Consider the following 27087-nt stretch of genomic DNA (forward strand, 5'->3'; position numbering starts at 1 on the left):
CATGCAAACCCTATCATGTATCAAATCACCTTATCAGAAAGACATGCCTGTCCCTCAGATCAAATAAAATAACCAATGAAATACACCCACATCTGCCACAACATAAGGTGCTTATAAAGTGAAAATGGTACATATTAATTCAGGAAAGTCATTCTAAACCTCCTCTCAGAAAACAAGCAAACAAACAAACAAATAAAATTAAAACATCAACAAAAAAGTTTTCCTAACCAACAAATCAAGATATCCCAGAAACAAGACTGATTCAAAACAATATTTACAGTAACTCATCAAATTCTATAACGAGGAATGACTTACATCTGTCGTGAGTTTCAAACCACCATTAGTAATGTGAACCTGGAGTTCTTGGACATGTTAAGTAAACAAATAAACAAAAACTAAATGACTACAACTAACTAGGGATTAAGAGATTGTAAACATGAATTTATTGTGGTTTCACCAAGCAATATCTTCCAACTGGAGGACAGGGAGGGAGAAGGAATTTTGCTGGAGTTATTTTTATTGTGATAATTCTTACCTTTTTATCTACTTAAATAAAAACAGTTCTGGAAGGGATCTCTCTTAGCTGACTGTGGAAGTTGCTGAGTGATTTCTGAATTAAAACCATAAAGCTCAAACCTGAAAATCTTAGTGTACTACTTAAGCAAACAGTAATAAAAAACATCAAAAAGCAGATGAGTGTTTCTTGATTTTTTTTAAAATAAATAATAAAGCAGCATATACTGATAAACACCTTTGTTCTTGCAAATCAGCTGCTTTTTGTCCTTTATGTTTAGCTTCTATCATCACCAAGAAAAAATACGAAGCTGATTCAGACTATGATTCATGGCAGAATCAGATCTCAGCCCAGAGTAGAAACCCACACAAATTACTGCAGATTTGGATTAATAATATTTTGCGTCAGTTTGACATAAACAATTTAGGAAAGGTAAACGCAAAAAGCAGCTAACAACAGCTAAGTGATTTTTGAATCCACTGTTAAATATAACCCACTGAACAATAACTCTCTGACCTGACAGTTAACTAAAACAAATTTTATCTGACCCCTACGTAGACTTTCATATCATCAGTAATGCAGTTGTCTTCATAATCTTGAGTATTCAAGTTTTCTTGCTCTGTCTTTCATATCTTTACCTTAAAAGGTTTCTATTTTGATTAGTGTAATTGTATTTTCAGTTAACATGCTATTTTGTGCCTCTAATAAGGCAACAGTAAGGCCCCAACAACCACTCACACACAATACCTCTGTGCACATTCTCTTTTCCTTATTTGACATCTGTTACATCATGATCGATCTTTAAGCAATGTTTCTAGTATGCAGAATACCATAAATCTTTGTCTAAAATACCAATACATTGTATAATTCGTATAAAATATCAAATATATGATTTACAGATACAGCACCATTTTCAGAAATGTGCAATCCAGTAATGTAGAAGGGAAGGTAAAACTTTTAAGCAGATATAAAGTTAGATATACAAATAAAACAATCCTCCTCATTGCTTTGGAGGATTTGGAGTCCGATAACCGTCATGAGCATGAGACCAGCCCTTACTAAAGGTAGATAAACGGAAAATTAGAGACCCCAGATAATAAAATAGCACAGCTCTTTGCTCCCCTGCAGTAACTAGTTACAGACTTCTGGGAAAAAACAGGAATACCGAAAACAGCAATCAATCTCAATCTCGTATTTTTGGGATATAAGGCTCATTCATTATGTTTGCTTGCATTCTGCTTCTGCTATCCTCAACAGCTCTGGAATCACACCTGCCAAATTCACTAGAAAATATGTACTCAACTTCATCTAAAGAAGTTAATCCATCTTAAAACTTTTTGAAAAATTTACACATAAAACTATGGGTTTTGATTTCATTCTCAACTCAGATACATTTTTTAAACTGGTCTTCTTTCTTGTTACATAGTTATAATGAATGTTCTTTTGTCATTTTTTTAAGCTAGATTGTCTGCAATTAGTGTAACACCAGCTTCAGCATGTAGAAGTTAACACACTCATCATTCACAATGTAAGGTGCCACAACAGAGTACATCTGTTCTACTGAAATATACCCTCAGTGTGCTCTCTACTCCATTTTAATTCTCTTCTTACATAAGAACTGATTCTGAAAATAGCAAAAACTGAAAATACAAAAAATAAATAACGCTTACCAGTTGCGTCAGATTTTAGATTCTTATTTAATATACTGAATAAATTATTTCCAAGGGGTTTTTAAACTGAACTGATTCTTATGCAAAAGCTTTCTTGTAAGCAACATATTACTTGATGTTTATGGTTAATTTTCATAACTATTAAATGCAGCATCAATACATACCTGCAATTTCTTCTATGGAGTTAGCTCTCATGTCCAACAAAACCGTGCCATTCAGGATACAGCTTCTCAGCTCAAACAAGCTATGAAGTGACAGTGTGGCAACATAGGGTTTGCTCCACCTCTCTCCACCATCCTCTACATCTTCTTCAAACTTTAACCACCTGTGAAAACAACCAATTTTATAACTCCACTGTGCATAAGAAATGTAAAATACATTATTTCCATGGGTACTGCAAGAACACTGTTAAACATGTCACAGAGACAAAAAGAGAAGCATTTTAAGAAAGAATTATTGTATTTTACAAAACCTTTGAGTAATTCTCCAGGAAAAAAAATATAATACTATGATGGAACAATTATGAAAAGGATAGAGGAGAAGAATTTGTGGTAGAAAAAAACAAAAGCTATGCATAATAAGAAACACAGAACTTTCTCCATTTAGTCTCCACTTGGGACTAAACACAAAAAGAAGACAGCTAATAATTTAATCACAAAAGAGCAAAGAGATATTGTTCATTTAAAGTAATGTGTATTGACATATTGACACTTCATGGAATCTCAATCTATAATCACCACCATAAGCTTTTCACAAAAGACACTGATAAGAACTTTGTTAGCCTGTTAGTTGCTTAACTGTGCTAAGCCACTCAGCAAAGGCAGTAAAACATTATGCATAATTTAGGCTATTTTTCATTTAAAAGTTCAGTCACTTAAAATGAAAACCTCACAGGCACATATATGCATGTGCAAACACACACACAGTGTCAACATCTGTGTACAGTCTTTCAAGTCCCAAAATATGTGCCTTACTTGGGTAAAACTGCCACATGAATACCTGAAATAGCACTTTAGAATCCAGTAATATCATCATATCTATTTTGAGTCTCATTTGCCTCTTCCCAGGTTCTGTGTAAATCTGAAGAGACTTCAATAAAGTTAAAGGAGATGCGAAACTCACATAATGAGATCAGTCTTTTGTTATTAGACAGCTAAATGAACTTTCTTGCAATTTTTTAATTGTTTACTGATAAAAATTACACTTAAAACGTTCAAAGAATACTAAACAAACAAACAAAACCCAGAGAAGTCTGTTGACATAAGCAAAACTGTTTTAAATTAACGTTATTAAGTCGTTCAAGCCTACACAGATGTTGCTGTATGGAACCATGCAGCCTGCCAGCTTGGCAAGGCTTGAACAGCTGCAGCCACAGCAGAAGCCTTTTTCACATGACAACAGCAACAGCACTTGCTTATTTTATGTGGACCAGGCAGCAGAGAAGTAGAGAAGACTCTCACAGCTTGACAGCACTTTGACGATTGTTTCTAGACAGCAAGGAAGAGTAGACCTTAAGACCTCTAAAGCTGAGCAATTTCCAGCGTTCCAATCCCTGCAGCCCAGTGACAGCAGACACATCTGTCCTCTTCTGTTCCTGTCGCACCCAACTCTGCTCCTACCTCTAAAATCTGCCTGTGTACCCCTAATTTATATTACACTTTCCTCCATGCAGTCACTGTGTACCAGGTTCTTCCCCTTCTGTTGCTAACCTGCAAGTAGCCACCACTTCTGTGACCCACTCATCACCAGCAGATTGCAACATTACTAATGTGCTGCCCTGCTTCTAACTCCACCAGCTGCCTCCAAGTAATTCATTTCTCCATCATGTGCATACACCATTTGCCCCCTTCTCTGCTCCTGCAAAATCTCCGATCTCCTGTTTCTAGCTATATTCTCCTCTTTGTGTTTAAACATTTTTCTCTCCGTTTCCTCTGTACTGGCCAGTTACCACGTCTCAGCTTTGCCCATAAGATGCTCCTCTCAATCAGACTTCTATTCTCCACTTTCTTCACTGCAATCTCTTTTCTCTCTCCAAACATAGCTGGGCTATCTCCTTTACCTTTTCCATTCTGCCAGAGAAGCAGCAAGAAGGACATAGCACACACAAAAATTTGCCTCCAGAGAGCTGAACCATGAAATTAAAATTGAGTTTCTACTATGCATATGCAAACAAGGTTTTCCACATGGATATTCAAAAGCAACATCAATATGTTAAATACACATTAATACACCCCACTGCTACCAAACTCAAAGCCATGATTTGAGGAGATGAGATATAACAAGTCAAGTCAAGAGAATTACAAAGGAGCGGGGTGGTGAGGGAGGGTGTTCATTTTGCAGTTGCATTTGAGCTTCATAAAACAAGGCTGCTCCTAGCTTATTCAAGGTGCCCACGTTTCCAACCTAAAAATGTGCTAGACCTATTTGTGGCCATAATATTCTAAACGTGATGGATTAATTGCTTACTAAGTCTGTAAAACATCCACGGTTTTGCCTTCTCATCTCTTTGTTTCCTGTCTATGTTTCTAATCCTTTTAGGAGTTTTATAAGATTACTATCTTCATTCTTGGGTATAACCAGTTCTTTCTAGTGTACAATCATTTCATTTTATGCTGATTCAAACAAAAGATTAAAAATCATGCTACATACATACTAAAAACAATGATCCAAGCATAGATTCTTACAGAATCCCTCCAGGAATCTCCTACTGTCATTGCCTTCTTGTTCATGTAACTAGTCTTTAACACTGCTTATCTGATTATACCGCTACAGTCTGTCCTATTTTGAACATACTGACCAATGCTAAATAGATTTGAAATGACAGATGAAAGACAAACATGTTCTTAAAAGTTTCCTGAAAACAGGTGACTGAACAAAAACAGGCAACATGTTCAGCATTATAACCAGAGCTTATATCTCACATAACAAGAAAAGTTGAAATCATGACAACAACTTTAAAGTTTGTAGTGTCAATCAGACAGGAAAGTTCAAGCGCTGCATTAAAACCCATAGGGAAATATTACTATTGCTCAAACAATTATTCTTGCCACAGTGATCAAATCCACCTGAGTTAATCGATTTGAAGAGTATTAATTTTATGGGTTGCATCCAATTTCCTACTGTTACTAAAACTTATGTGTTTTAACACATTATCCTGCATTTTTACTTAATGAGCTAACAGTCTGATACAGAAACATAAATCATACCCAGCTGAGAGAATTCTACATTTAGACTAAACTTCTATTTTAAGAAGTGTTACATAAGTTTACTCATCAAGTGAAAATCATGTTTATCACCTTTTAGCTTTTCAGAATTATTCCTCTGTTATGTCAGATAATCCTTATTTAACATATCAAATGAGAAACAGCAGCAAAGAACATAAACAAATCTATAATCTTATATACAGTGATTCAATTCTAACTGTTCAAGTGTTTTTTTTTTTTTAAATCAGAATAACATTTCAACAACTCTCTGAACTCATGCACAAGATTCTACAATAGAAATGGCTTTGAAATCCAAATTCTGGCATGGATCCTAAGTTTGACAATTTTCTACTCTTTCGAGTTCTTAGACAAAAAGAAAAAAATAATATATTTACTTCTGCAGCTCAACCCCTCAAATTGATATGGTTAATAAACAAAAGCCTTTTACAATTTTCCAGAAAACAGTATCAAACCCATCTATATATTGAGCTCCATGTCATGTATACTATGTGCTTGGAAAATATTTTGAACCATCTTGATTTGGTCTGATCACAGAACAACAGCTTCATTCATATGATTTCTTCTGCTCATAGAGGTATACCAATAGAATTCTCATAGAGGTATACCAATAATGAGGTTTAGCTCCTCTGTTCGCATATTTGCTGGAACAAAGCATTCCACGGGAGTTTCACCAAAGTATGTTATCATAGGAAAATTATTAAACACATGTGTGTGTATACATATAAAGGATCTTCTACAGTCATCTCCACTGTTTTTTCAGGAGTCAATAAAAGAGCGTGCATACTTCATCGTAGACTTGGTTACAACATTTTCGTGCGTAATATGCAGTGGGTGAAGTTTGAACACAACTTATTTCATAGTCTACTATGTCCACAGCAGAGAGCTGGAGTATGCATTCACTTAAAAACCCTCTCAAGACTCAATGCTAGTAGCATAACTTTACAATCTGTATCAACCTCCACATAAGCTTTTCCTCGCGTAGGCTGACTAGAAAATGAACCAAAGTAAACAAGACTGTCAGAAACAAAAACGGAAGTGACAAACCAAAGGTTTCTTTGACCTAGTATCTTTGGAAGGAATTTTTGATCCATTTGGAGATGCTTTTCACTTCTTCATACACCTGATTTTTCCCTAGTACATCCATTTTCTGATCAGTTTCAATTTACTGAACAGTTTAGTTTCTAAACTACGGACGGAGGTTTAGTTTCATAACAACTCTGCAGCTTCATTAAAATACAAGCCTAAACACTTTCCTCTTGGTTCCAAAGTGTCTATTTTCCTCTTTGCAACATATTCTTGTCTGTTCTGGAAATATAGTAATATTCTCCTGAAATTTTCATTTGATATTAGCAGGTAATTGAGAAACAGCAGTTTGGGTAAAACTTGCTGGAAATTAGCCATTGCTTTCCAGCCATGAAAGCAAGCAACCATAGGATACATCTGAACATGAATTTCTTTCTTAATTTCTGCAATTTTCAACTGCAATACTGTATGTACAAAACAAGACAAACTGTTGTTTCTTTACAAACTTACTGGAAATATTAAATATTTTTTCAGGATATAAACTATACATCATGCATTCTCTACACAATTGTACAGCTGGGCAATATATAAAAATTATTAAATCAGTAAGATTGACTACTGATTTTAAAAGATTTATATTTTCTCTGTCTTTACATCAATTAATACAGAAGAACTTACTAATTTTACCACCTCTATACCAATAGAACCAAGATATTTCGTTGTGCTTGATGACTAATTCCATGGATGGGACAACTTAAATCAGATCCTTGAATGGAGTTGGCTATAGCATCGATATACTTTTTTTGCCCCTACTAATTCACCTGCAGGAATACTTTTATTCATTAGAAATGTTAGTCAAGAATTGGAAACTGAAGAATGTCAAACCTTAGAGACTCCCATGTGCCGGGGGGTGGGGAGGAAATCTACAAAAGGACATACTCTTCCAAACAAATGAAATAGGAATAGAGCACATTTACATAAAGAACACCAAGTTTCAGTCAAATCTTATCCACAGCTCCCTTTGATATGTTACTATTTTGATCAAGCGAGAACAAAATGTCTCAAATAGTTCTACAAGTTTGCTCAAGATATATATATATATATATATAAAATTATTTTTTTAAGGCTGAATTGTTCATGCAATTTCAATCAAACAGAAAAGAGGAACATATGGATTAATTGCATCAGAGTTGATCCAACCCCTTGTTCCAGCAGCACTTGGTGAAATGAATATTGAACCACTTAGTGACATCACTCACTAAACACAATTAATGACCAAGTCTCCATCTGTATCATTTGCCTTTGAATTAATCTACCTGGAACTATGTCCAAAACCACACAACAGAACTTGCAAATACTTCTAGTAGTATTTTTCACCCAGATGGACAAAATATAACGAAGCTGGTACAGCAACAAATTCAGAGTTTATCCTTTCCATAACATGCTTTTAATCATATCATTATTTCTCAAGTCTTGGATCAAGCACTACTACCAAAAATACTTTACTGAAAGTACTTTACAATAGCATAGATAATTCCAGATGAGTGTTCAGTTCTCTGTCCTACACAGATTTGAATATTTCCTTACCTGTATTGGAAACACTACTTGTCATGCATACTAGAAGATTATTTATCTTTTTCGTATTAGCACCTTGTCATTCTGTTTTCTACTCTGCACATCACCACTCCTTCTCCCGTCTCCAGTGTATTAGTTTCTAAGTATCTGATCTTGCATATTAAACACCATCTCATTTTTACTACTGTACTCGAAGTCTTCTTGTTCTTTGTGTATATCCTTATCTATTTCTAGACTAAAACTACCTCCAAATTTTCATCATCAGCAAGTTTTATTACTGTAACTCTTTGCTTCATTCAATAACAAACCTATTTAATAACTAATTCTTTCTGTTCCTTGTCACTTTCCTCCAGTTTCGTCTTTCAGCATGACCTGCTGCACCTCTTCAATTAGCTCCTTACCCACTAATATAATTTTTATTAACTAAACTATCTTATTGCAAATTCTGATTGCTGTATCACATCAAATGCTCTACTAAAACAAATAAATCAGATCTACTGTTTTTCCTGTCAAAAAAAATCAATTTTCTGATTAAAAAGCATTATTACATTAGTCTGACATGATACACCACTGAATTGTGCTTTATGCAATTTTCCATTTAGTTCCAAGTCTATAATTATTCTTTCTTTCAAATATTGTTCTAAGCCTTGCATACTTCTGAAATCCAACTAAAAGGCCTGTGTTTGTTCAGACCATTTTTCTGCTTTCTTTAAGAGTGTTGCTGTGTTTGCTGTAGTACAACAACCCACCTGATAGATTCACAGAAAGACAGGATTTACAATACTCATGAAGTTCGTGTTCATTCATCTTTCTAGAATGGAAATTATTGCACCCTCTGATTTGCACAGATAAGGCACCTTGATGCTTGTTTCCACCTTGGATTTGGTCATTTCACTGCCATATCTTACTTTTCTAATAGTAAGCCACCCCATGTCAAATGCTGTCCAAGATTTTTGGATCCAAAATAAAAAAGACCATTTATCTTGACCAGCTCTTTCTGCATGGCAGCCCCCCTCTTCATCTCATTTGTAAAGCTAAAGATTTTTTTTCCCTATTTATTTATGTTCAATGTCTATATGTTGGTCTTCCAACTTTCAGTACATCATGCACTTTCTGAGCTCCAAAATACAGTTTTCTTGGCTGTTTTTTCCTCTTCTTTTTCAACAATCTTATTTCTTAGCTTATTTCTGTTTAACAAATTTTGTTTCTTTACTTGCCAAATTACAATAGGAAGGGCTATACTTACATATAGATCAATTTAAATCTCTTTATTTCAACTATTCCTTTTAAGCTCTATTTCAATTAGCTATTTAAATTAATGAAAATGGTTATAATTTGTCAGAAACACAATTCTTTGGTGATTTGCAAAGGGAATTTTTAGTTAAACTAAACAAACTGTTATTTACCTGTTAAAAATGACATAACCCATTGGTATTTTTTTTTTTATCACTACATGAACTGATACCCTTCTTAGAAGAGGTCCTATATGTCCCTAATCAGTACGAGAATACTGCAAATAATTACCTTGATTAGATTTTCTCTCTCCGAATATTAATAAGAATATTTAGGAACACTACTACACTAATTTTATAGCACAATCCCCACATGAGAATTTTCTACATCTAAAGATCTATATTTAGCTTCTGTCCGTCCCTCCTATGGACACGTAAGAGAAGGGAAGGTCATAGAAAATTTTGTGGCCCTCTGGGAAAGTAGGAATTTGCAGTAAAATTAAAGGCACAGCGAACAGCCCATGTACATAATTTCTCACAAAATCCATTCAGCAATTCCACATTTTGTATCCTACTGTAGCCAAAGGTCTGGTCCACAGATTTCTGGGCAACTTTAAGAGGTATTTAAATTTCTAAGAAGAACAGTGAAACTAAGTGTTTGTGATACCTCATTTAGATGTCTGAGGAAATAAGCATGCAAAAACAAATTTATTTTCCAGTATTAATGTATTTTCAGCAGAAATGCAATCTAAGCAGTCTTGTTACAATAATTTGGCAGAAGCAAAATAATCCAGCATTGAATATTCAAAATCTCAAAAGTAACTGTTCACTGTTAGAAAATGGGAAAGTTTTTTTGCTCCAAAAGTAATGTTATTCCTGCTTTAACATTTTATCAGCTTCTTGAAGATTCAAACATAAAGTTTGAAAATCTATTAAAATGATGAGCTAAAGTATGAATAAAACCAATAATTCATTATTTGTATGTATAGTCTGTTTACTTTGATTTTTCCCTTGATATTCGTTCTGACCTATATTTAATAAATCCAGATGAAAACATTTGGCTCTGAAAAATAACAAATGCTGTAATAACACTAGCAGTTTAAGGATTAAAATTATGGTTTTATTTAAGCTGTATATCCGGAATCTGTTGCCACACTTTTGAAATCATTCTTCAGAACACCAGCGGCCAATAGCTACAGATAATTTTTAACAAATCATGTAAACACTTACCTTGCCGTTTCCCTCCACTCAGCATCCTCTCCTTCACGCCAACAAATTTCATCAAGCTCAGTAAAGAGATCATGAGGAATGTGCTCCTCATCATCATCTTCCGTTCCAAGAATAAACTGCACCCTTTGTGATGGAGTATCTGGAAGAAACATAAAAATATCACTTTTTTTTCACCAGAGAAAGCAAATTCCTAATATTTCATAAGATTATTGAGACTCTTTCTCTAACTTCACTTGCTGCTACACACAAAACATGATCATACTTATATTGTAAAAATATTTATACACAAACTCTTTTTCAGATTCAGAACTCTATTTACTGTAGTCGTCTAGTCAGCAAATTAAATAAACTCATCTAAAGATGGAATGTGACGTACAGAAGTACTGAGTGTTAGAAGCTGAAATGGTATCTCACAGAAAAAAAAAAAGTAGCATAGATAGAGCTGATTAAAGTAATTTACTCCGTTGTTACAAAAAAAAAGCCACATAGTAAGTCTGTACCTATAGACCTAGCACAGCTCACAAATCTGGCCTCCTACATTTGCATCCTTTGTTTTACCTAGCAGGAGAAAGAATCCAAAAAAACCCCTCTGATGTCAATATTTAACTGGGAACTCCAACCATCACTTGACCCTTTTAAAATGGTTGTTTCAGATGACCAAGTTGCTAATCTGACCCAACTTCCCCATTTTATTCTTCCCGTATCTGTTTTCCCTTTACATTTCCATCATCATTTATTTTACTTCATAATCCTTCACTTCAGACCACTCAATATACTTGAGAGACGTACTATTTTTCTTTCATATTACTCAGTAAATTTCTGGAGCTCACAGAACACTCTAATGTTCCTTATATTCAGCATTCACAGCTCAAATGTTTTAAGTCTAAAAAAATAATAATTAAAAGGAAAACAACACTTATTTGCTTATTTAAATGAAAATCTCAGACTAAGAAACTCAGGGTGGAAACCACTCTCTCTAGAAATATAGTTATTTTTTTTGGCTAATGAATTTTAGATTTCTGAGAGGAACTGGAAGTCTTTTGTGACGGCTGATAGGGGCCAAGATGCCAGTCAACGAAAAAAATTACTATGCAGCAGAACAGCTCAGCAATTCCTTGAACACTGTCTAAATGACGTTCTGTTTTACAACCATATTTGTAAGACAAGCTACACTATTTCCCATCCAGCAGTGAAGAGCATCTCTGAACAGGACACTCAAAGTCTTTGTATTTTGGAAAAACTGAGATGATAGTACTTACTGAATGTTAAAGAGCAAATACAGCACTGGTCAAAAAGAATTAAATGTCCAACTGATGCAAGAGATGAAATTCAACAAGATACCTCTTTTGTAATAGTAGTAAATTTACTACACCAACGAAACACTAACAAGACAACGGTTTTCACTTGAGGCTTATTCTCCTTAACACAGTGTAAAGATACAGTATGGTAAAGCCTACTGACTTTTTCCACAAAGAATGGAAAAAAACAGGGTGAGATATAGGATAGCAGGAAAAGGAAAAAGATAGGCTCAAGTACTACTAAAAGCTCTAGAGAACAGAGCTGCAGGGGGACAACTAAGGGGACAAAAATTTTGGTAAATCATTAAAAAACAGAAGTAACCTCCACTTTACCCTTTCTTTTGTTGCTCATTTCTCTCACTGTTCTCTCCTTTCTTCTTTAACATTTCAAGCTTCCCATTATTTTAGACCCCCTTTCCACGCTCTACCATTTTTTTTTTAATATCCTGCAGGATACATATTCATATCCACATGTTGGTACATTCTAGGGAAGGAAAAAGTAAATGCAAACATCAAGATGTGATCAGAGAGTAGGATGTGCATTCTGGTGAAGAAGCGTGCAATTTGTTAAGACCATTTCTCCGAAGGAAAAGATTCAATGAGATCTGAACTTACAAAGGACAAGCACATATGACTAGTGACAGACCATAGAAAGCAAGCTACTGGTAAAGAGCTGGACTGCAGTGAGAATATGAGAATAAGCATTGCCAAGAACATCCCGTACCCTTGGTAAAATCAGCACTAGGAACTGATTCACAGCAACAGCTACTGCTAAGTAATAAATGAGTAGAGTTGTATAGCAGAGCTGCCGTTTTATGACAGTTGTGATACTCATGCAAAGGCACACTTTCAATGTGGGAAGGAAAGCAGGGTATTTCTGAATTCAGGTAAGCAGCAACAAAACCTTACTGCTGTGGTTTGCTCAGAGTCTTCTGTCTGACATACAGCTATTCTTCTGACTACAGTTAAAAATTTACATAAATGAAAAAAAATGCACAAAGTTCTCTTTTCCTTGTTAACACACCAATGAAACTAACTGCTAGATTCTGGATATAATTTTTGCTACTTCAATTTGTATTTGCTTCTGAAACATGCAAGCCACACCTTAATTTTCAGACAAGTTGGAAACTGGGAAAAAAAAAAGTTAGGTTTGGGTAATACAATGATTGTATTTTAAGGACAAAATTCTAACAGAATTAAACAATAGCAACATGATAAAAAAATAGATTTGTTGGTTCTACTTCTGAAACTGAGTTAACAGGATTACACGTGAGTAATGCCAGATGGATTTGGCTCTTACTCATGGGAGTAATAAATATCAAATATGTCATTAATGTGTTATACATAAAATGAGTAATGTGTGATTCAAAACCAATATGAAAGAATACTTCAATTGCTGACTGTCAAACTGTGATAACTTAATCCTCGGTGTAAAAGCATAATATTTGCAAAATAGGACACTCAATTTTTTTCAAGTCTAGAAAAACAGAAACTGGTTTAAATACATCACTCCTTCAAGTAGTAAAGCCAGGTTAGAAAAAAAATCTTCATTTTATTAACCATACTTCTATAAAGAAATGGAAGTAATATAGACTAAGCTAAAATGAAAATAAATGAATGGAACTAATTTGTTAAATAATTATTTCTAACACTGCAGTCATTTTATAACAGAGCATAGAGAAATTAGAATCAACATGAGTTTAAAGTTGAACAATAAGCAGCTGATGGTTCTCCCAAGTAAATGGCTCATCACCAGGAAATCCTTCAGAACCCGCTAGGATTGCACAGAAAGCAGTCTGGTACATGACGGGAGCACGAGTACCGTCAATAACCACCCGTGCCTGGCTAATGAGCCATCTCAGTCAGGAAAAGTTGAAGCAGCCTTCTATTTGCTGGGGCTCCACCAGCCCATAGGAGCCCACTGCTAACGTTCACATCACCCACGTAGCACTCACACAGACACCCAAACCACCCCTGATAGCTCAAATTCAACGCCTACATGAAAAACCTAGGAATTCCAAGTTTAAAAATTTGTACCTTCACAGCGCTATCAAAAGTGTAGAAATTAAGAGGTGGTGGATACAGTATTGTCAAAAGCATGAATTCACTCACACTGGGATTCAGTACCGCAGAGAGGAAGTGAACCTGACATACCACTTCAATTACTTTCAGTGTAAAGTCCTTAACATCCCTAAGCCAAAAGGAAGATACAGACATGCCAAAAGAACAGAGCTGAAAGCCAGAACTGCTAATAACTTAATTCCCAGACGAAAACAAGCAAAGCTGCTTCCTGGAACAGCACCGAGTGTAGGCCAGGAGGAACTATGGCCTGTACCGCCATCCTGCCTCATAAAACACACGTCGGAAAGAACCATGACTGGCATTTTCCTCTTTTAAGCCACCCCAACTACAACCACACTTCTTGATCAGCACAGCTCCCTCTTGCCTAAGGGAACAAGGTGAACGCAAGACTCAGGGTGGGGTAAAAAAGAATCGTTTTTAGCCCCTCCACATAAGCCCGGCTCAGAGAAGAGCCCGCGCCAGCGCTCCTCTCAGGGCGAACTGCAGCTCCTCCTCAGCGCGGAACTTCACGCACTCTGGCCAAGCCATGCCACAAACAGAAACACAGCTTTGGGTGCATACCACATGTATTCCACATTTTGTCCTCTACTCTTGATTAACTCTAAAAAGGGTACAAAGATGTATTTCTGGGAATACTTACTCTATTACCTCACTTGTCAGAATAGGATTCAGCATTTCTAAGCCTGTTGGGAACCTGCATTCCAGATCACTATTAACAGGCTAATACTTTCCACGGGGGTCAGTAGATAGAAGGCTGAAAAGTTATTTTTCTAAACTAGGAAACACACTAAACATTAAAATAAAGTTTATATTACAGAAGTTTGCATAAGATAGTAAACATCATAGAAAAGATTTAGTTACCGCCTCATGCCCTTGTGCATTCTCATTAAATTAATATTAAATACACAAACTTTTTTTTGGTTGCTCACTGTATAAGACAGGCTGCAGACAGGGTGTGAACTGGTGTAACATAGTTGACACGGACAACAATTCACCTCAGGTGAAGAGGAGGTGGAGTGAAAAACTCCAAGGATCATAGGAAAGACAGCAGCACCTCAGACACAGACAAACATTCCTTCTCCTCCTGCTTGTGCTCACCAAGGAAGCAACGGATGGGGGGCTCCCCCCCACCTCCATCCTGTGCGGATGAGACATTGCCCTTCAGCTCAGCAATCAGCAAATGTAGGGATCATAATTTTTTTTTAAATTATGAAACATGAAACTAAAATAAAATTTACATTACTAAAGTACACATAAAATAGTAAACACACAACATGCTTCTGAAAATCTCTTCAAAAGATCTTAGAAACTCTGTGTTAGGTGGGAGAAAGTATATTCCCTTGCTTGCTTCTGTTTTCAGGAAACTGCATTTTCCTCACATTAATTGTTTCCATTACCTCAGGGCTGTGACAAATAATCTTATCTTTTGTATCTCACAATATGGACAATCCCCAAGCTTCTATTTCTCTTCTTTTCGCTAGACTCTTTAAACTGCTGTTATGATACATTACTATAATCCAGATTTACTGCAATCTGTTCCCTAGCTGCCCAGAGATCCAAACTTCCAAGTTCATCCTTTGGCAGACAAAGCATATAGTTAAGGGTAGGGGAATTCTCCTACAACTGTACTGTTTACAAATAAATTCATTTTCCCCATTAATATCCCTTTGAGGTTTGAGATTAGCTACTGCACATAGTTAGCTTAGTCCTTTGGTTATACTTTCCCCTAGCCCCTCTAGAGAAGTCCCCCTTTGCAATTCACATTTTTGCTTGCATTACCTTCCTGTGTACAGTCCTCTGCTCAGTTCACCTCCAGGCCGGCTCAGCTTCCTTTGCCACATCTTGTATTATGAATTACAAACTTAAGCCTCTTTAAAACTGGAGAAATATTAAAGCCAGGTTTTTCAAAAACACAAACCAAACCTTGCACAAGTCCTGCTGTTGTCTAGTCTTAGAAGACACCACACGATACTGAAATCAAACCCCAGTCCTCACAGCTGTGTTCATTTTACCCTCACAAAATTTGTCCTTAAAAAGACATGCTGCAGAGAGCTGATGTCTTGCCATTCTACTCCGTTCTATCCCAAAACAGAAACCACTCAAAATCGACACTAAAATCCACGTGCATACCAAGTAAGTGTAAACCTACCAGACAAAGGGAAATCTGCACCATACTTTCATTGCCACCACAACTGGCAGAGCTGACAGAGCTGTCCCCTCTAGCTTGTAGCCTTGCACCAGCAGGTGCTGGCCCCCATTACCCTCCCAGCAAATAGCACTGGGGAGCTGCTACTGCCTAAAGACAGCTTTTTTGCCAGATTAGTTTTAACCTGAATCAATTCCTTAATTTAATTCACAGAGCAGCCACAATACTTGCACCACAGGAAAGCTGTGGAGGAGGGTAGCTTGAAGCGTGAACCTGGGGCCTTAAATACAACAGCAACATTTCAGCTATAACAGTAGCCCTCTTCAGTACAGTGAACAGCATTGCTGCATTTTAACTACAGTAGATAACTTCACTGGATTTCTCTTTTCTCTTTTTTTCCTTCCAAAAATTATGAGGCAAGATGGTAGAAGTCAAGATGTTGTAATTGCTTAGCTTCCAATTTTTCTATCCAAAAAAGCCCCTCCATGAGAAAGTCACATAATCTAAAAATTATGCAAAGGCACATCGTTATGGCAAAATAGAAACATCTTGAGCAACCTCATCCCATTCAAGAGGCAAGAGACAGACAGTGAGACAAAGATATGGGGAAAACAAAAATAAAATTTCATTAAGTAATCTGCGCCCCCAAATGACAGGGCTCACTCCTTTTTCATCCACTAAATACACATTCCACATATTGATTGTCTACAAACTCTGAATCTGCACACAGAGAACATTTGGGTTATTTTTGAAGAGTGACAGTAGGAGATTAAAAAAAAAAAAAAAAAAGCTTCTGCGCTGCCGTCAGAATGTTCTAAAAACATTATCTGCAGAAACCATCCCTCAGAAAGTAGCTGGTATAGCTTTCCCAGACAGGATTCAGAGGGATTACCAGGAAGCTTCCAACCATGGGTATTACATTGAATACAGGTGTTTTCCAGCCATTTGATACAAAGAAAGCTGTTTAAAAACTTGTTTTTCACTAGATTGGAACCAGGTGTGCACCTGTCCACTCTGAGTGCGGGCAGGCACAGCCCCACAGCACCATGTGCACAGGGCAGCTCCCTGACTGCAGAGTGATAGCAAAGCAAGATCTGCACCTACGGAAACTTCACAGACGAAGTTATAAATTATGCATCTATAAATTATGACCAAAAAAAAGCTTTATCCCCTGCTTGGTTAACTGAGCAGTATGGAGCACTTCACGTCTTAATATTTCAGGCCTTTACTTCTTCCAGCATCTCTATTATTCAGTTCTTCATCTCTGTCTTTATTATACCTCCTTTCATACTTCACTGCTTCAAAACATTGCTAATTTATTCTCTTGTAACACAAAAATCCTCATGTATTTTTCTGACTTACTTCAAAGCACTGTTTTCCATCAGCTGGTTGCACAGTGCTTATTTTCTCTCTCTTTCTTCTTGCACCTGCTTGTTGAAATGCTTTTTCTTTACCATCCTCCTCCCCAGTTCCCAAGAACGCAGCCTCCTACTATTCAGCAGAAATGCGTTAAAAGAGCTCTATGGTGAGAGGAAGCTAAGCACATTTCTGCATGTTAAATTAAGTCAGAAGGATTCGTGAATTAAGGGATTATTTCAGATCGGTTCTCTTAGGTAGTACAGTCCCTCATCTTGAGTTAGGCATCGAGGAGAGGAAGTGCATTCGCCTTCCTCACAACTTCCCTGAGCCTCTGGGTTCTGTTACAACCTTGGGGTCACGGGGAATGAGAGATAACAAGCATGATTGCAGTTTAGTGGATTCAGATTTAGTAAGAGAATTATCCTTTACTCCCTCTGAGTAAATAAATTATAGAAAAACTATGCTTCTTTTCTCTGTATAAGTGATGCTTCTCCCCTGACAGCACAGCAAGCTGCCTAAAACTCCTGTAAGGAAAATCCTCAGCAAAAGCGAGGATGTGGATGTAGACTACCAACAATGAATAATTTTGTTTGCCTGCTCTGACTGTGATTAACCCCTCCATTCTGGTATAATTTTAAGCTTTACAAAGACAAATCTATTTCACTGTTGGGTAGAGGATGCCACATTTCTGCCTGGATGGACAGATATCAGAGCTCAGACAAAGTCTGTTTCTCTGGCCAAGCTTCCAGGAGTTCGAATAGCTAAGGGAAAAAATCCTCAAATTTTACTAGTTAGATATTATTTCAGGGTGGAAAATTTGGATATTTCCAGATTTTTCTGAATGTCTGATAGTTCTGTCTTTGGCTCCCTTAGGAAAATAATTGTAATCACTCCAGCATTTTAAAGATTATCTTTGGCATTCTGGATCTGAAGAAGACTGAGATGTTTCTGGCCTATATCTTTTCTGTCTTGGGCATTATAAAAGTAATAATTTTATGTGCCAAGACTGACACACCCTTTAAGTGGTAGCTATACTTCCTTCATAAGTGAAAATGTGTCTTACAAAAGTGCAGTCTTGCATTTATTTCAAACGAGTATACCTGTATTATTGCTATTCCACTCTTGGAGCTCACTTGAATATAGGTTGATTTTCACTCTACATAGGATTGCGCTGAAGAGCACATCTTGTTTGCACAACCGTCAAAGACTATTAAACTGAGCCAGCGTAGTTTATTTTTACTTTTGACATTAAGAAGGACACAAGCCTAGGTCTCCAGGAGTTGAAAGAACAGAGCTAAATTTTCAGCCAAAATGTGTCACATACTGGCACTTAAATAAAACCAGATGACTCAACAGAAGACATCACTTCATAGATTAAGATATCTCACTTCTTGGCTAATGTAACTTTCAATTGTTTCTTTTTAATCTGACATTATATGTATATATGTATATTCTATTTGAAAACTATTTAATAATTTATGAACTCTGTTGTTTTCCAAGAAACTGATTTCAATATAGCATAGGGTCTTCATACATTTGAAATACATTCCAGACAGAACCAATTCAGCCAATTTTTTCTTCAGCCTTAAAAACTTCTCATATCTAAGTTTGAAAAAAACTGCTTCATTCTCACGAATGTGACATCCTTGTGAAATACTTGAGTATTTCAAGGTCTTTACAATACACTTAACCATCAGCATTTATAATCTACTTGGTCTAAAGCTTTCAACACACATAATATATACCTAAAATTAAAATAAAATCTTATAATGACTATTCTGTAACCTAAAGCTACATTCGCACATTTCTCTAATGATTTAAAAACATTCTTCATTTGCTCACTGACAAATGGTTTCCTATACATGCTTCCATTCTATTTTTAGTACTTATTTTAGCCTTGGACATTTCAGTACACATGCTTTTACACGTTTTTGGTACACATGAACAGCAAAGAATATTCATATGTTTTGAGACAAAGCTTGCCTGATCTATTCATTACTACCTTTTCCTGCTTTCTATAGTTGTTTTTTTTAAAATTTTGAGAACTTCAGAAGTTTTGTGTTATTGTAAGGTTTGTTCATTGAAAGGTATTTTTTCCCATTTGCTCTCAAGTCCTCAAGAGACTCATTTCATAATGGCATCTTACAGTATCATGTGAGGAAAAAAGCAAATGCAATCTGGATCGTTCACGTCTGTTAAAACACTACGGGTTCAGTGACATCAGCATTGTTACAAAACTAATTGTAAAGAACCACAACTCCTCTATGTTGTTTTAGGGGCAAATACTCCAGAATCTTCACTGAGCACTACTGGTGCCATAAAGCGCTTACTCCACCTCAGTGGTCAAAGCACTCTACGTTTATGTGAACACTCATGGACAGTCTCCTACAGCAATAGGAATTACTGAGGTTTCTCACTAATTAACCACCCCTGGTTGCTGACATTCATCAGAAGAACAAATCTTGGCTCTTCAGCTGGGACGAGACAGGCTCTACTAAGTTCTCCAAAACTCTGCTCCTAATGATATCACAACAGGAGGACAGACTGTGCATAGTTGTACTGATGTTTATTACTAAAAGACTTACACAGAAATAAAATTTAACTTACCAAAAGGAGGAGATTCTCTCCCATCTTCTAATCCCGAATCTCGCTCTCTGTCTCTCTTTCTGTGTTTATGTCCACGGTGCCTATGACGTCTGTGACTCTTTCTTCCACCCAGAGGCACATGAACTCCAATGAACAACGTTCGATGGCCTATAGGTAAAAAAAAAAAGTCACCTTTTAAAAAGGGGCTGTGGCAAAATAATAAAAATATTAATAACTATAATATCATTAATGATGTGATTATTATAACTGTAATAATATCAATTATCGTTATGTTAGTAGTTGTAATATTATTAATTGCAATAAAGATAATATAGTGTCACACATATACAACTTCCTGATACAGGACAAAATCCCAGTTTTGAAGTCCATGTGATGCAGTGCCAGATTTAAAAAAAAAAAAAAAATTTGCGTCTCTGTGTGTGAACTTTGATTAAAGCCAGACAGGTGTTCTGTAAAATGTCTTCCAAAACAGTAATATCACAGAGACACATGGATCTCTTTGCATTGAACATTTGGTAAAGTTGCTGTTTGCCTTGTGTGTACAGGAACTTTACAAAACTCATTGCTATTTATGAGCCAAACCTTGACAGAATTCTTGTGGGAAATTCACTGAAGGAAAAAAAAAAAAAAAGACTGAAGAAAGAATAAAACGCCATGGAAGCTAGACTACAAAATCCCTGTGCAAGGTATTTTACTGACATCATATTTAATCACATCATAAATACATAGCTGGTAGGTTAGGGTGCTTTCATTTTTCCTATTTTATTTCAAAAAGTAAATGAGAAGGTACACATTGCTATGCTTGCCACCATCTTTGAGCCTGAGGCATTTATGTTGCTGATCAAGCCCAGAAGATTTAGCTCCCTTAGCTATGTGGGCTAGCAGGATCAGAGCACACAGTAAAGCATTCATAAGGGGGAGAGCACAGGGCAAACGCGTAGAAAGTACCAAAAAAGAGATCAAATGGGAAAGGAATCATGACTCTCTACAGGCAGGTCTCCTACATTTACTCAGCAGAAAGACATAGTCCAGATTACTCATCTCAAATAACGTTTATTTTCTCCTTGAAATGAGCATAACACAGCTAGCGGATAATTGCTGCTTTGCTGCAATCATTCAGCAGTGTCAATCATCTGAAAAAGGTCAAGAACATTAAGCTAAGGTAGCACGTGATCTCTAATCCCATGGAGACTCCAGTGGGGGCAGAAAACACAGCAAGGCAGCTATTTGTCACAATACATCAAAGAAATTCAAAGCCGACAGTAATTCTCTGCAGAGGCAGAACTAAAGAAGCTGAGAGACCAGGCTCTGGACACCACACTAGTTTATTTCCTCAACTTTGGTTGGTGTAGAGGAGACTAGAAAGCAGACATCAGTTTTTGGGACTATTCTTGTATGGTCAGGACATTTTTCTGAAGCAAAGGCCAAGAGTTGAAAATGTATTTATTTAACATACCTCTTTCTTCTTACTTATTACATTTAACCCAAGAAATTATTTAAAGAGAACTGCTGCCTTTGGTGTATTTCAAATGTACTGCAATCAGTGATGCATGAAGCAAGGAAAAATGCATTCCATAAAAAGAATTCATTAAAAAGACACCAAAAGACAGCAGGAATGTAGTACTCAACACATTCTTGTTCACTTCCTTGGGTAGAAAAAAAATCAAAACAATGTTTTGAGATAAATTTAAATAAAACATATGTATTGTATAAATTATATATATTATTTACATACTATATAAATGCAAATAATATAAATATCTGAGAAAATACATTAATATACAAAGATGATTTACAATCTGAAAGTTTATTAAAGAAGTACAATAGGCTAATCTGCTCTGCAATGTCCTTTATACAGTTCTACAAATCCACTGTTAAATTGTATAAATAATTTATTAAAAAAAAAGATTGTTCTCAATCAAATTGCACATACCCAGGGAACAAAACTTAGAATATAGAGTTAATTTAAATCTATGCATTGATAGCATTAGAGGCTTTGGCCCCTTGCAGTTTACCTTCAAAGCATTAAAACACTCCATAAGTAAAAATATTTTATGGATTAAAGAAACAAGAAACATTGTTATAAAGTGCTTTTTTAATTTTACAGGATTAATAAATCAAAATTATATTATAAAATATTTTAAAGGGATCCTGTTAATTACATTTAATTTTTAGACAGATGGAAGCACAGATAAGCTCATATAAAATTGGGATTTATTCTAAATTTCTGAAGAAAAAGGGTATCGTGCTGTGCATACATGGAGGTATAAAATCTATGCCCTAGAAAAGACAAAAATGAAACTTACAATATAAACCCATCCTGCAGAGACATTTCTCAAAATAAAATCTAAGTACAGGGTTGTTTAGGGTTACTGTATTCCACAGAAGAAATTTTTCTTTACACCTAGATTTTATTTTAAGAACCAGTAGCAAATTAACTATGCAAAAAGGCAACTTCAGAAAAGCAAACCTTTTCAGCACAGTGCTTGAAAATGACAGACCTAAAAAACACCTTCAAAACAGCATTCTGGGTCTTTAAAACAGAAGCTTGTTCTAGGCTACCTAACTTATTCATGAAATAAACGGAAAGGAAATTAATTTAGTGGGACTTGTAAAGCTTTGAAAACATATATCTCATTGTAATTAGTGGTGTTTGCTGGCCTAACTTGGGAACTTGTGGGAATCGGAAATCCCATTACAGTTGTCTGAATGGACGTGACATTGCAAGAGAAAATACAGACGGAGAGAAAGGAATTTACGTGCTTCCTTTAATTTAGACAAATCAAGATCTTTTTAATGGAATGCTAAGAGTGCGACCTTTTTTGCCCCAGTTCCTCTCATTCTCCTTCCAAACAACCGTACGCAGAAAACACACACACACACACTTGGTAGGCAGAACACACACATGAAGCACTTTCACCTCCCTGTTTCCCCATCAGTAGAGGATCCACAGGTCTCCATGCATCAAAGGTGTTCTTTCAGTGAACCAGGCAAGTTGGTGCCTGTTGCATAAAAGGGAGCTGTCCTGAATCTAGACATTCATGGGCTCCTGGTGCCCACGGTACATCTGCCTCTGCTTCTTCCCACCAGCAATGATTCAGCTCTGCCTTGGGCCCCTGCTGAGACCCAGGCTTACAGGTCACTGCTCACAGGCACGATGGGCAAGGGCAGATGGCTCTTGAAACATTTCCAGAAAGAGAGCAAAGGCAGGCTTTTGTGACCTACTAAGGAAATGCACTACAAAGTCAAGATGCCTTGAGAGAGAATATTGCCAGTGGTTCAAGTCAAGTCCCCAGTGACAGCTGACCTCAGCAGGAGTACGGGGGGTTCTCTCTCCTCTAGAAAACACTCACTGCCTTGAAGCATCTTTTATGTGTTGCCAACTAAAGCTGAACCAAATGCAGTGTTCTGTGTACTCAAAATGAACAGTGAGGTAGAGACAGAAAACCAGCAGTCCATGTAGAGTTTAAAAAAATGCCTTTTTCCTTATAGGAGAAAAAGTGATTATGGTGAATTGTGTAGGAGTTGAGAGTACATGACTCATTATTCGTTACTGTAGTGCAGCAGGGAGGCAGAGCTAAAGAGAAAGCAGACAAGACAAAAGCTGTGCTTCCTAAACCAACAGTTTACACGGCTGTCTGTGGATATTGTTTGCTCAAGGGCCATTTTTCACCTTTCTGCCATGCTGTCATTTGAAGAAACTGACAAAGTCTCCCCATTTTTTTTAGAACATACATGCAACTTATGTTCTAGTTTAAAATGCAACAGAAATTATACAGAAATCTTTAAAACCCTATCTCTGGCCCAAGAAAGCATTAAGGACATATTGAATACGGAGCACGAGAACATTGCTCTAAAATCATTACAGGACCTTTTTAAAGGGCACTGATCGATCACTGCCTTCCCAACAAACAGATCCTTTTAACAAAACATTTTTCCAGGTTGTAGCTGGACTAAAAAAACATCTCTTTAACTGCATTCATGTCCACTTCCTACTTCCCTATGTTGCTCCAGAGGAGTCCAAAGACACTGCGTGCACAGTCCTATGACAAGATCAGGCCTCAGACCTTCCAGACAATTAAAAAAAAAAAAAAACTCAGCAGAAACAAAATGTAAAAGGATCTCCTCAGACATGCGTGCTCATTCCACTGCTGTTTATCTGAGGAAGAAAGTGACCTATATTTCTGTTAGTTACAAGCAAGGAAGAAAAAACAAAAAGAACAACTATGCAAAGAACTAAATATTTCTACCTCGTGATGTTGCAATTTTGTCATGCACATTATGCAGCTTTCTCTAATAATGGTGAATGGTCTGATAAAAATGAGTGAGATTCTACTAACAGATTGTGAAAATTTCACTGAAATATTTTGTAGGTACAAATGTCCTCATGTTGCGATCATGACCCACAACATTATGCAAAGTTCAGAGCAGAACAAATTCAACCTTTCTCTGCTCACACATCTTCCATGAACATAGATAGCTTTTTATTACGAAATTAGTTGTTTTATGTCAATTTCACTTATTGGAATTTTACGGGGTGAAATATTTGGAAATATTAGCTCCCACAAATATCGAACAGGTTTCTTTTCAGTGAAGTTCAGAGGAAACTAAAACTTCAAAACCCAAAACAACAAAATACCGTGGCTTTCAGCCAACACTGTGTGATAACTTCTCTGCTTTCATTATTTCATTACTCTTCATGTGAACCTTCAAAGTGATTTTGCTAAAATGTCCAGCAGCGTCATTCACAAATCTGTAAAGCGAATCCCCCTCCCATGAACATTGAACACCTGGGAAGTGACAAGAGACCCTCCAAAAGGGACCAAACTGGTCAACTGCCTAGGCAATAGTGAAAGCACAACTCAAGAGAAAAAGTAAGTGAGATTTTGAGGAATATTTTGAGCCATGGGTAAAAGCAGACAAAACTAGATTAGAGCTACTACAGAAAGACATGACTTGGAAATGACAAAGGAACAAGCTAGAGTATGTAGTGAAAGAATTCTGTGCTTGTAAAGGCAAAATGGCTCTTTCTAAGAGACCTTTTCACAGACAGCTACAGCTGTACACATCCAACATTACAGGCACAGACTAACCCAAATCTCTCTCAGACTTTTTACTTCTAACATTTTATATTCTGCTCCTCTAAGCATAATCAACATTGTCACAGGAAGCACGAGGTATATCAGACCGTCAGGATGAACAGAGCACCCAAGGGAAGCAGATGCAAGGAGGCTTGGAGCAGGGGATCTGTACTGATGGGACAACAAATTATTTTCAATAGGCTGTAGCTTCCCGGCAGTCAACGATACGGGAGACCTTGGTCAGTGTTCCTGTCCAGCCAAGCAGAATTAGTAGCTGACTTTCTTCTATGCAGGGGCAAGGCTGAAGCAAGGCCAGCAGGTTAATATGATTAATGTTCTTTCAGTCCTGTGACCTGCCAGGTCCTATTCATTTGCAGGTAAATAATGTCAGTGGCAGACAGGTCCACTATTATGTTATTTCTAGAAGAACAACCAGTTTCTGAGACTGAAAAAGCTACTTATCTGCTCTGGAGCCACTCTGATTTTTACTAAATAATAAATGGAGATTAGAGATCAATCACAAGGACTTTTTTCATACATAAACCCTAACTGTACATAACCAAAATTTCAAGAAAATGATTTTTAATTCACTGTCACAACCTAGATGAAATCAAAAAAGAAAAAACAACTAAGCTATCTGTGTTCAAAAGAGAACAATGAAACACTCTCAGATTTCTCTTTTTTTTGGTCAGCAGGACATCCACTATCAAAATTAATCTTCATGAATGTTGCTTCTCTACAAAGCATCTCTACAAGCACACTAAATTTTCAAATTAAATTTTGGTTTATCAAGTTTAAATCATCAGCTTCTGCATCATATTCAGTGTTGTTCTAGTGATGTTTATTTCCTAATTTAGCTTGAAGTCTTTTGCGCCTTTTGGTAATCAGTCCACATAATCTAACTGTTATCAAAGGTGTCAGAATGCATATTCTCATGTACATGATTTATATACTAGATACCATGTTTTATGTGTCTTGGGAGACATAAAAGAAGGCAAACTTGATTTCCCACAAGACAATTTTTTCTCATACTATTTAGGCAGATAAAATGTACAAAGCAAAAACAGCTTGAGCAAAATCTTGACATCTCTGAGTCAAGGGCCATTTTGCGATTTGCTTCATCAGAGCCAGAATTCATTCCTGATTCACTCCTGGGCCTCCACCTAACGATCCCATCTCCAGCCATCTCCCTGTCAAAGCTGCTTCTCAAACCAGGCCACAGTAACACCCACAGCAGTTCTGCAATCCTGCTGCAAAGATCCGGGATATGCAGCTGACCACCCATAGCAAGGACAACAGCGGAACAGTCATTTTTCACTCTTAGCTAATATGGTGAGCATAAACTAAAGATCTTAGTCTAAGTGCACTTAGTGCCAATTCTTCTGTATATCTATGCAGTTTTTGCATATATTTATAGTCCAAAAGTCTAAGCAGGTCTAAGCAGATGAACTGAGAGCATCTGAAATCTGCAGACACATACAGATCAATCTAAATACTTTCCATCTTTGATAGAAACATGAAGTACATGTACTCATTTTGTCAGAAGCAACTGAAGCAATTGCAGAGAGCCAGAGATAACAACAGGGAGTAGGCTGAGTGCAACTCCCTCTTAATGTGCCCATCTGTTAATGAAAACACACCTACCTGCTCTCAGTACAGGTACTATACTGCCTGTCGTTCTACAATTAAATACTTTAGTATCCAGAATCAGTGCTGAATTCTCACTTAAGAATTCCACCACTGATAAAAATAGGACCATATTTATTATAGTAGGAACTTTATCTGTATGCATACTGAAAGGTAACATGCAAAATATGTGATTATAACCAAGGGAGATAGGCTTCTTGTCTTGCTTTTAGGAACAATTCCTCCGTCCCTTTATTAATGCAACAATCAGACAAATGACCTGTTCTGTATTAGTGACTGATCTTGAGCTGACAACTTGGTAAAAATGAATTACGTGGAAAAATCATTCGTGCTGAAAATCTGAATGCCAGAGCTCTGCACACAATCTATTTCTGAAGCATTACAAAGCTGAAGCAAAAA

General features: G+C 36.5%; 1 protein-coding gene across 12 annotated transcripts in view; it reads right to left on the reverse strand.

The window, feature by feature from the left end:
* Nucleotides 1-27087, reverse strand: part of SLC4A10 (solute carrier family 4 member 10) — a 155908-nt gene that overhangs the window by 65619 nt on the left and 63202 nt on the right. For all 12 annotated transcript variants that reach the window (XR_001203416.3, XM_048072289.2, XM_048072291.2 and 9 more), the window contains 3 exons: nt 19961-20107; nt 10469-10607; nt 2349-2509 (listed from right to left, as the gene is read on the reverse strand). Coding sequence is in view for 11 of the 12 variants with exons in the window: in XM_048072289.2 (XP_047928246.1) it covers nt 2349-2509; nt 10469-10607; nt 19961-20107 (447 nt within the window). In the remaining variant the exon portion in view is untranslated. The remainder of the gene's footprint in view (nt 1-2348; nt 2510-10468; nt 10608-19960; nt 20108-27087) is intronic.

This window comes from Anser cygnoides, chromosome 6 (genome assembly GCF_040182565.1).
Source record: "Anser cygnoides isolate HZ-2024a breed goose chromosome 6, Taihu_goose_T2T_genome, whole genome shotgun sequence".
Lineage (NCBI taxonomy): Eukaryota > Metazoa > Chordata > Aves > Anseriformes > Anatidae > Anser > Anser cygnoides.